Source organism: Neomonachus schauinslandi, chromosome 3 (assembly GCF_002201575.2).
Source record: "Neomonachus schauinslandi chromosome 3, ASM220157v2, whole genome shotgun sequence".
NCBI classification, from domain to species: Eukaryota; Metazoa; Chordata; class Mammalia; order Carnivora; family Phocidae; genus Neomonachus; species Neomonachus schauinslandi.
The window spans coordinates 14,657,812-14,669,843 of record NC_058405.1 but is presented as its reverse complement, the minus strand read 5'-3'; the positions used below and the strand labels follow the sequence as shown (position 1 = coordinate 14,669,843).

At 36.4% G+C, this 12,032-nt stretch overlaps 1 protein-coding gene across 1 annotated transcript in view; it reads right to left on the bottom strand.

Moving 5' to 3' along the window:
• The window catches only part of UGGT2 (UDP-glucose glycoprotein glucosyltransferase 2), a 178,811-nt gene that overhangs the window by 134,125 nt on the left and 32,654 nt on the right, over window positions 1–12,032 (bottom strand). Inside the window, exons 5-6 of the mRNA XM_021695965.1 lie at window positions 8,197–8,371; window positions 2,606–2,702 (exon numbers count right to left, since the gene is read on the bottom strand). Coding sequence (XP_021551640.1) covers window positions 2,606–2,702; window positions 8,197–8,371 — 272 coding nt within the window. The remainder of the gene's footprint in view (window positions 1–2,605; window positions 2,703–8,196; window positions 8,372–12,032) is intronic.

The window sequence follows — 12,032 nt, the reverse complement described above, 5'->3', positions numbered from 1 at the left end:
CTCTTAAGCCAGGCAGGAGCTCCAAGCCCTAATTAATATAGGCATGCTTACCTATTTCCAGTGCCTTTAAAGACCATCAAGAAATCTTTAGAAAGACACCAAAACTCATGATCTCAAAGAGTAAGGATACAACATGTTACCATTATTTCCCTTCCCCTTTCCTTCTCCTCTACTCACCAAACAATTATAACATACAGGGTGGCAAACGGTCTATGTGCAGGGTACTTGGGATCACAAGAACTTGTTACGTCTTAGAACATGGGGCTGCTCTCGGAGTGTGCCTGAGCCCCGCCAGTACGCTCCTCCCCTCTCTCCTGAAGGCCCGCATCCCCTGGACTACAGCTAAACGCCCTGGGTGCTCTGATCCAGTTTTCCTTCTCCTCCCTTTTATTTCTTCATTTGGCCAACATCTATTGGCTGCCTGTTATGCTGTTTCCTTCAGATATACACCAGGAAGAAGAGAGACAGAAAAGACACAAACTCCACTTGGTAGAAAGGAGAGACACAAATAGACAGTTTTAATACAGTGTGTAAACCTTTTATGAAAGAAAGCATAGACTATATGGGATATAGAGAAGAGAAAACCACCCTTGACAGAGCAAAAAGACAGCCAGCCATCTCAGAGGTACTGACAGGAGTTTTAAAAGATGAGTAGGCCTTTGATGAAAGAAAAGGGGGGGCAAAGGAGGAAGGTTTCAGGCAGCGGGAACAGCATATGCTAAGGAATAAAAGTACTCTATAGAGGTCATGAAGGCTTAGCATGGAGCCAAACATGGAGGTATCCAGGCAACAGAAAATTATTCTGTATAGTAGTTTAGTGTTGCAGAACCAGTGGGTACAAATGAGAGGCTGAGGGAGAGTGATAAGGCGGAAAGAGGCTGGAGTATGAAAAGCCTTCTTTGCAATGCTACAGTACTAGGATTTATGAGGGGGGTTATGGGGACCCTCTGAGGGATTTTAACCAGTGGAGTCACAAAGTCAGATTTTTATCATAAGGCATTCAACCCGAAAGCACTGTGAAGAACATTGATTCATCTATTTTGGGGGGTAAGGAGGACTGGGGGCACAGAAGGCCAAAGATCAGAGAGAAGGCCAGTTAGAAGTCTGATGTATAGAGGGAAAAAACAACTGAATTAAAGGAGTGGTGACTAGAATGGAGAAAAGATCTATTCCACACATATGTTTAGAGGGTGACAAGAGAATTTAGTGTGTAATGTGTAATACAGATCATTCATGTGATCACCTGACTTTTAAAAATTTTTTTATCTGACTTTTTAAAGAAAATTCCACAAGCCAAAGGATAGCTAGAAAATGCCTTCTATTACTATTATGACTATTAATAAGATACTAAATTATAAAACATTGTAAAGCTACATATAAGCTATATAGAAATACATAAAACATGAATATTACTACTTGCACGATACTTTTCCAGCACTCTAACTGATAGGACTTAACAGTAATACAGATCTTTATTTGAAGCACAATCAGGAGGACTGGCCAGAGCTAGGTCTGTGATCAGAGCAGGGCCTCCAGGACCAGATCCTGAATAGATAAAGTTGAAGCAGAAGCCACATCTGAGAGCATATACAAGAACGAACTAAAAACACTTAACCAGGGGTGCCTGAGTGGCTCAGTTGGTTGGACATTTGACTCTTGATTTCAGCTCAGGTCATGGTCTCAGGGTCCCGGGATCGAGCCCCATGTGAAGCTCCCCGCTCAGCCCGGAGTCTGCTTGAGATTCTCTCCCTCTCCCCCTGCTTGCACATGCACGTGCTCTTTCTCAAATAAATAAATAAAATAAATCTTAAAAAAAACCCAAAAAACTCTTAACCAAGAATCAGGTATAAATAAATTTTGGATGATCCAGGTAATAAAAGATTTTCATAAGAATCTGAAAACTACTTTAATTTCTTCAGGTGTCCAGAGTCCTTTATCTAGAGCATGCAGTTTAGTGTACAACCATAGATATGGATTTGCAGATCACAGATCTGATCAAATCTACTTCATCTAAACTAGCAATTCACAGGCCTCTCCCATCCTACTTCAAGTGCAGCATCATCATGCTAACTTCATTATAAATATGTGAGACAAAGCTTCCTAAGACCATGTGTTGCCAATGACTTTCAGACTGAGACACTGACCCCTTAGACACCCCCTACCCCCACTGCCAGTCCCACCCTCACTCCGCCCCCAGCCCCCGACTGGCTGGGTACCCCCTTAGATACCCCTCTACCCCCAGCCCCACCTCCAGGCCGGGCTGGCTGGCCATATCTGGCTGTCACGATAGCCATGACCAGCCTCATCTACTGCCTCAGCCTGCCTTGCGTAGGTTACTATTTTTTATATGTTGCTGAAAATGGTTGGGAAGCCACCGGATAAAGCAAAACAAGATGCTTTTTCCAATTTTTAAAGAAGTTTTTGAGAGCACAATATTAAATATATTTCTTTCAGATTAATATCAAATTCTAAACTAAGGAGAAACAGGTCTACCCTATCTCCAGCCTCAAATTAACATGTGTAAGACTAGAGTCATTAAATACTTTTGAAAAAGTATATAAGCCTCCAAATTTTTATTGTACTCAAGTACAGAGAGTAAACTTACTTTTAACTTGGGTATCATCCAAAGCTTTGTATTCTGTACTTTTAATCGCTAGCTCCACACCATAGCCAGATAGGTACATTTTCTGTGAGACTGGTTTCTGTTCCAATACATTTAGATTTTAAAAAAGAGAAAATATTTAGTCATACATCTTTTAAATTCAGTATGTTTGTGTATTAGGACATTAGGGTAAATTTACTAATATTTTTAAAAATATTTTATTTATTTGTCAGAGAGAGAGAGTGAGCACAAGCAGGGGGAGTGGCAGGTAGAGGGAGAAGCAGGCTCCCCACTGAGCAGGGAGCCCAATGCAGGACTCGATCCCAGGACCCTGAGATCATGACCCGAGCCGAAGGCAGATGCTTAACCGACTGAGCCACCCAGGCGCCCTTACTAATATTGACTTTTTAAAATCACTGTGGAATATTATTATTTGGGGTATATTTATATTCTTTCTAAATAGTATATCAAGGACCCAGAATTTGGTTGATCACCACTTCTTTACTTTCTAAAAGCGTTGTCATGGCTCTAATGTTTTAATTGCTCTTTTACAAAGAAAAAATACCTCATCTTTTTGTGTTATACTATGGTAACTTCCCCATTTCTCCTATGAATTAATTAACAGAGGTTCCAATACAATCAAGTTTCAATAAAACTGTACTCCTTTCAGTGAACTACACAGGATTTGCTAACCCAGCAAATGCTATTCATTTGCTAGTTATCTAGATATAGGACAACTAGAGTGTTGCCAAAAGCGATACTAAAGAGTAGAGGCAAAAGACACCAAAAAATGCAGCGTCTTGAACACCCTGATTAAATTTTTCCTCACATTTCTCAATGATTAAAATATACCAAATGCCACAAATCAATATCTACTCTCGCAACAAGGAGCTAAAGTTGTCTAAAATGGAGTTGTCTAAAGTACTGATGATCGGAATTTTAATACCTAATTTTCCCCTTTCTGTAAAGGGCAAATACAAAATGTACTTGTAGAGATTACCCCATCAAGGAAGAGAACTCACATTTTTTTCAAAAGGTAAGCAAGCTGGATGAATATACATAACATTTTTAGAAAGTTCTTTCTAGCTTCCAGATGGAAATTCTTATCAATTTTGCTACAGTCATCATCATTTGGCACATTCTTTCACAGCTTAGGAAACTAGTTTAACCTAGTGCCCAGCAAACTCCCTAGAACATGCTATGCATCTCTCTTACTCAAGTTTGCAAGGGGGCAGTTTTGCAATCCTACACATGATAGAGGAAGAGGTGGAGATCAGAGGGAAGGAGAACCTCAATAGTTTTTTTTTTATTTTATTCTCTTATTTCCTAACTCCTCCGCCCCCAACCTTAAAATTAAGTATATGACTAGAGTGACTATTCCTGGGCTGTTCTATTTCCAAATAAGATGATATAAGAATTAGTTTCAGATATGCAAAGAAATATTTAACACTGCTGCCCACATGAAAATGTATAATTCCTCAGGCACATGCTATACTGAAAGATAGCACAAGGGAACTGAGTTGCTTATAATTATGGTCATCTGAAAAAGTTGAAAATATTTTAAAGAATTTTCATACAGCTCAATTTAAAAATGCATTTGACTCTCCACCAAAAAGACAATCAGCTGGTAGAGAAGCAACTGAAGCTCCAAGTCTACATATTTTGTTATAGTTCATAAAAGAAATGCAATTTCACATAACCAATTTCCATTATCAATTCTGAGATATTATTAGCTCCTCAGGAATAAAGATATATGTTTATTAAATTCATATTTACTGTCTCCATTTGAAAATGTATTAATATAAAATGTGAACTGTAGTCTAATAAGTTTGGATTTGCAAACCAAAAATGCTCATAGACTAAACTGGTGAGAAGAATCTTTCTTCATTTTTCTATTTCTTCTCTCCCCATAAAAAGGCATCTGTTCCAAAGGCAGCATAAATATGTCCATTTTATTAGAATTACATGTTGACTAGATTTAAAATATAACTACTTTGAATGTACGATATATCATTCATTAAAATGAAGGCTCTAATTTGATGTGACAAAGTGCCCAGATAGTTGGCTAGTATGATTTCATAGTACATTTAATGGTCACATTCTCCAAAAAATAACCTGGAACACTGATTCTCGACGAATGAGCATAACCCCCTGCAGGGCACATTAGAATCACTTGGGGGACATTTTTTTAAAAGATAAACAATAATTTGATCTCCCATTTCCAGTCCTACTCTGATATAATTGACATAAACACTGTATTAGTTTAAGGTGTATGACATAATGATTTGATAGAGACAATATGAAATGATTACCACAGTAAGTTTAGTTAACATCCATACCTCAGTATTTTTTCTTGTGATAAGTACTTTTAAGATCTATTCTCTTAGCAACTTTCAAATATGTAACATAGTATTATTAAGTATAGTCGCCCCAGAACTTATAACTGGAAGTCTGTACTTTCCAACCACCTTCACCCATCATCACCACCTCCCGTTTTCTAGAGTTTGGGTTTTTTTTAGGTTCCACTTGTAAGTGACATCATCACAGTATTTGTCTTTCTCTGTCTGATTTATTTCAATTAATATAATGCCGTCAAAGGTCCATCCATATTGTCACAAATGGCAGGATCTCTTTCCTTTTTAAGGATGGATATTATTCCACTGTATACATACACCACGTTTTCTTTATCCATTCATCCACTGCTGAACACAGGGGCTGTTCCCATGTCTTCATTATGGTAGGTAATGCTGCAACGAACATGGGACCACAGATATCTTTTCAAGTTAGTGTTTTGTTTCCTTTGGATATATACCCAGAAGCAGAAATATAGGATCATATGGTGGTTCTTTTTAAAAATTTTTGAGGAACCTCCATACTGCTTTCCATAGTGGCTGTACCAATTTGCACTCTCATCAACAGTGCAAAAATACTCCCTTTTCTCCACATCCTCTCACACTTGTCTTTTTGATAACAGCAATTCTAACAAGTGTGAAGTGGTATCTCATTGTAGTTTCTATTTACGTTTCCTGGTTAGTGATGCTGAATGCCTTTTCATGTACATGCTGGCCATTTGTATGTCTCCCTTGGAAGAATATCTATTCAGGTCCTTTGCCCATTTTTTTTATCAGACTTTTTTTTTTTTTTTTTTTTTACTATTGAGTTGTATGAGGTCCTTATATAGTTCAGATATTAACCCCTTATCAGATATATGATTTACAAATATTTTCTCCCATTCCATACATTTTCGATTTTGTTCATGGTTTCCTTTGCTGTGCAGAGGCTTTTTAGTTTGATGTAGTCCTACTTTATTTTTTTCTTTTATTTTTGATTTTATTGCACTTTATTTTTGCTTTTGTTGCCTTTGCTTTTGGTGTCAAATCCAAAAAATCACTGCCAAGACCATTGTAAAGGGGCTTTTCCTTGGGTTTTCTTCTAGGAGTTTCATGGTTTCATATTTTATGTTTAAATCTTTAATCCAATTCAAGTTAATTTTTGTGACTGTTTTAAGATAGGGGGCTAGTTCCATTTTTTTGCATGTGGTTATCCAGTTTTTCCAGCACCATTTAAATGAATATGCTTGGCTCCCTTGTTGAATATTAGTTGACCATATATGCATGGGTTTATTTCTTGGCTCTCTGTTCACTGATCCATATATTTTTATGCCAATACCACACTGTTTTAATACTACAGCTTTGTAATATAGCTTGAAATCAGGAAGCATGATGCCTCTAGCTTTGTCCTTTGTCAAGATTGCTTTAGATTTTAAAGCTGTTGCAATTAAAATATATTTGTGTAGAACAGACATCTATATTATTGGAACAGAATAGAGTCTAAAAACAATGCCTATATGAAAACTTGGTATATGATGGCTTAGAATAAAGACTTAACTGTTCAATAAATTATGTGGGGACGAATAATTTTCCATATGGAAAAACTAGAATTGTATCTCTACCTTGCAGCATATTCAAATACATTCCAGATGAATTAAAAACCAAAACTTAAAAAATAGCATTTTAATTCTCAAAAGAAACTACAGGAGATGCCCTTATGTCGTCGTGAAGCGAACCACTAAAGAAAAGTTGGATAAATTTGACGTCACAATTATTACTTGCACTGAACCAAAGATGTCATAAATAATTTGTTTTAATACCAGAAGACCAGAAATACTATGGAAGATGTTTGCAAAGTATAGAAGAAAAGATTAGTATTCAAAACATATTTTTTAAAATCTGCAGATAAGAAAAAGAGAAACCCAAATAATCCAATATAAAAACATGGGTAGGCAATTAGCAAGTATATCTGTGATGCTTTATTATCTTAAACATTAATATACAAATCACTAATATTTCAAAATAAAACACTCTTTCCATGTTGGGAATATAGTGGTAAAATAAGCAAAGTGCAGGGCGCCTGGGTGGCTCAGTCGTTAAGTGTCTGCCTTTGGCTCATGTCAGGTCCCAGGGTCCTGGGATCGAGCCCCGCATCGGGCTCCCTGCTCCGCTGGAAGCCTGCTTCTCCCTCTCTCACTCCCCCTGCTTGTGTTCCTGCTCTCACTATCTCTGTCAAATAAATAAATAAAATCTTTTAAAAAAAATAAGCAAAGTGCTTCTCTAATGGTCATTCTAGTACATTTGTGTGAGTGTGGTCGCATGGGGTGGGAGGAATGGTGTGGAGTCATGAAAGAAATAAAACTTGAGATATGGCAATGGGTCCTATACGGTCATTAAACCAGAATACTGTAACAAGAGTGTGACAGCAATGAGAGGTTCCAAGAGTGGGAACACACCATATTTGATCAGAAACTTCAATAAAACTGTAGTCAGCTACCTAAGAAATAGTTAACAGCATTCCTATACCATGCTTCACACTTTGAACTAATATATACTATGAGTCTATCAATTAAATTAGATTTCCTCATCATAATACATTTTCATTACAAATAATTGTACTTATGGGGCGCCTGGGCGGCTCAGTCAGTTAAGCGTCTGCCTTGGGCTCAGGTCATGATCCGGGGATCCTGGGATGGAGCCCCGCATCAGGCTCTCTGCTCAGCAGGGAGCCTGCTTCTCACTTTCCTCCCTGCTCATGCTCTCTCTTGCTATCTCTGTCTTAAATAAAATCTTTAAAAAACTAATAATAATTGTATTTAAAGGGGTGCCTGGATGGCTCAGTTGGTTAATCATCTGACTCTCCATTTCAGCTCAGGTCATGCTGAGCATGGAGTCTGCTTAAGATTCTCGCTCTCCCTCTGCCTTTACCCCTTTTTGCCCATGCTCACACTCTCTCCTTTCTCTCAAAAAAAACAAAAAAAAAAAAACAAACTATATTTATGAATCCTAGCAAATATTATACACATATGGTTTTGTTTTTTATCCAAGTTTTAAATCTGTTTCAGATTTAAGAAGGAATCTGAAGAGAAAGGAATATCAACAATATACAGAATCCCCATATATTTTTCCACATAAAAAACACATTTGATAGGTGTGCTAATTTAAAAAAATCTTTAATTGTTCAGGTGGAAATTATGTAAAACCTAGTAAGGAAATTATCAAACGTAATTTTTATAGACAAAATAATCTTGGATAAAACCATACCTGAATATAATGCCGAAGAACATACAGAATTTCCCCATTTTGAGCTTTATCAGACAATGCTTTGTGAAATTTACTAAATGCTCTGGTACCAATTTCAGCATAGAGTATAGTCACTGGTAAGTTCTCTTTGTTTGTAGGAAATTTATGATCGTCTTTAAACAGATAAGGTCTGGGCCTAAAATGGAAACAAAACACAAACATACATTTATTTATTAAGATTTTAAGTAATCACTACACAAAATGTGGGCTCAACCTAAAATGGAAAGAAAACACAAACATTTATTTATAAAGATTTTAAGTAATCTCTACACAAAATGTGGGGCTCAAACTCACAACCCCAAGATCAAGAGTTGCATGCTCTACTGACTGAGCCAGATGGGTACTGCAAAACACAAACTTTTAAAAGAACTCGAAGAACATATTGAAAACATATCATGACCTTTTATAATTTCCACTTATCAAACAACTTACAGGAAAAAAATACAATATATACACACATATTAACCCATACACATACATACACACACATATGTATATACACACGTACATACATATATATACATATACACACATACATATTTTTTTTATATATATGATCACAGAAAAAGAGTTTAAACTTCTTGTGGTGAATTTTCATCCTGTGTACAGGTTAACATAGTAATTTCTGTGGGAGAATTAAAAAATGTAAAGACAATATACCTACAAAATAACTTTCCTTACACACAAAACAATATCACATATAAGACAGAATGTAACATTGAAAATTTTATAGCTACATGTCAGTGAATAAAAATCCACATTTAGTATATGAAATCTGAGGGAATCAATAGAAAATGACTTCTATTCCAGACAGAAATCTGGTTAACCCAAAAAAAATACAAATATTTTTAATGAACAAGGTTTACTATCTTTAAATAACATATAATGGCAATATATTTTTCAATGAAAAATTTTTTTCTTCTATTTGAAAGGTATAATTTTTCATAGCTCACATTTCCTGAAAATGGGTTCCAAATAATTAAAAAACAAAAGCATGCTATCATACAAAGGTTATCAGTACTTAATATGAACAACTCATGAAATCCTCAAGGATAATCAAAGAAACAGAGAAGTCCTATGGTCTGGCCCTATCATAAACTTTGATACCTTCTTATTTGCGAGGCACTGTGCTAGATTCTTTATACATATCAGTACAGTCTCTTTTCCCAACAATTCCTTTAGATAGTTACTATCATTTAAACTTTTAAGGTTCCTGAGGCTCAGACAAGTTAAATATCCAGGACAAGATCAAACAAAGCCAGGATTTCAACTCCTGTCTATGGAATCCTAAACCCACATCTTTTAACAATTTATACAGGTAGAAAGAAAAACGAGATAATGAAGTTAATTATAACAAAGGTGTTGAGAAATAAATTTTATTTAATGAATTCAGATATCTACAACCTTTTAGTCATTTACTGTCTTTAAATAACTAATATGAAAAAAAGGCGAGAGGGACAGGGACATGAATAACAACACTACAGCATACTCGTGAAAAGACTGTGGGGTTTGAAAGTAGGCAGAATTGGATTCAAGTTCTAGTTCAATTACTTACTAGCTATGTGACTCTGAGCCAGTGATTTGATCTCTCTTGGGCCTATTCCTTTTTCTGTTCAAGAGAAGGTATTCTCACTACCTGGTAGGAGTGTCCTAAAGATTTACCAAAATGACTTGCAAATCGTCTAGCAGAGCATAAAGCACATGCTTGATGCTCAAGAATCATTCTTCTCGGGCGCCTGGGTGGCTCAGTTGGTTAAGCGACTGCCTTCGGCTCAGGTCATGATCCTGGAGTCCCTGGATCGAGTCCCGCATCGGGCTCCCTGCTCGGCAGGGAGCCTGCTTCTCCCTCTGACCCTCCCCCCTCTCATGTGCTCTCTCTCTCTCATTCTCTCTGTCTCAAATAAATAAAATCTTTAAAAAAAAAAAATCATTCTTCTCTCATTCTTGCAAACCTCCCCTTATTTTAACTATTGATCACGAGTACTGTCAAGGAAAAAAGGAATCAAATGTTGGATGGTATACCACCATTAATGACCAAAGTAGGGAGGGTGCCTGGGTGGCTCAGTCGGTTAAGCGTCTGCCTTCGGCGCAGGTCATGATCCCGGAGTCCCAGGATCAAGTCCCACATCAGGCTCCTTGCTGGGGGTGGGGTGGGGGTCTGCTTCTCCCTCTGCCCCTCACCGCACCCCCTCAAATAAGTATTTTTTTTTAAAAATGATGAAAGTAGGGGTATTTATCTATGTAATTATGACTATATATACCTTATTTCCAAAAGGATACACAAGAACTTGATAGCACTGGTTGACTCTGAGGTGAGGAGAAGTTCTAGAAGTCTGGAGTAAAAAAGAATCCTATAATTTGCTATATGTATGCACTGTATTAATTTTTAATGTTTAAACTTAACGCATTGGGAACATGTCCTTTTGTTGTAAATTAACATAAAATTCGTAAAAAAAATTAAAGGGACAAATTCTACACTCAGATGAACATACTGAATTGTTAGGTCACTTTCTATTGAATCCCTCAGGTTTCATATACTAGATGTGTATAGGATTCTTTTTTACTTATTGACATAACCATAAAATTTTACAGCATGTTTATATTACAGTCTATCTTATTATGTTTATTATATTGTTTTGTGTATAAGTTACTTAGTAAGCATATTTTCTTTACATTTTTTAATTCTCCCACAGTAGTTAATTTAACCTGCAGAGTAAGGAAAAAAAATTCTCATCATCAAAATTTAAAATGAAATGGAATCTTTTTATCAAGAAGTAGGATTTTAAATATGAAAAATTAAAAAATAATATTCTATTACTTATTTGAGCTAAATAGGAACTGATAAAATGGTTTGGTGATAACCATTGTTATTTTATAGAGAAAACATTTCTAGAATATTCATGATAGACTTTCTACAATAAACTATGGTAAATAACATAACTAATTTTTCAGTTTTCTGATATGGCTGGGAATTTGTACATTTATAAATTATATCTTCTAATACAGAAATTCAAATTTCTATTTTAATTACAGAACAAGGCTTACCAATGAAAATGTTAACTATTACATTTAAAAACTGGCCAAACTACTTTTTTTTTACATTTTATTTATTTGAGAGAGAGAGACACAGTGAGAGCAGGAACACAAGTAGGGGGAGTGAGAGAGGGAGAAGCAGGCTGAGCAGGGAGCCCGATGTGGGGCTCGATCACAGGACCCTGGGATCATGACCTCAGCTGAAGGCAAACGCTTAATGACTGAGCCACCCAGGCACCCTGGCTAAATTACTATTGTTCCTGGTTATTGACTTATTTTAAATCAAAATCACTCAAGTGCTCAATACTTCTTACTAACAGAATAATGAAAACTTCCACTAATTACTTGGCTTCAAATGTGTTTTATTTCTGGACGTTAACATGGAATACTGTGTTTATTTCAGGTTTATAAGATTACATGAGTTTAAGCACCTTTACAGTGATTTATGGTTTGGCTGTCATAGTAAGTATGTACACTCACCCATCTTACTTTAATAAATTTCTTTTGAAATTTTACACATTCATCCACTTTTTTTTTTAAGATTTTGAGAGAGAAGGAGTGTGAGCAGGGAGGGGGATGGCAGCAGTGGGAGAGGGAGAAGCAGACTTCTCACTGAGCAGGGAGCCTGATGTGGGCTCAATCCCAGGACCGGGGGATCATGACCTGAGCCAAAGGCAGATGCTTAACTGACTGAGCCACCCAGGCGCCCCATCATCCACTTTCATTAACATTTAAAGTAAGATAGGATTTTAAAAATATTACTG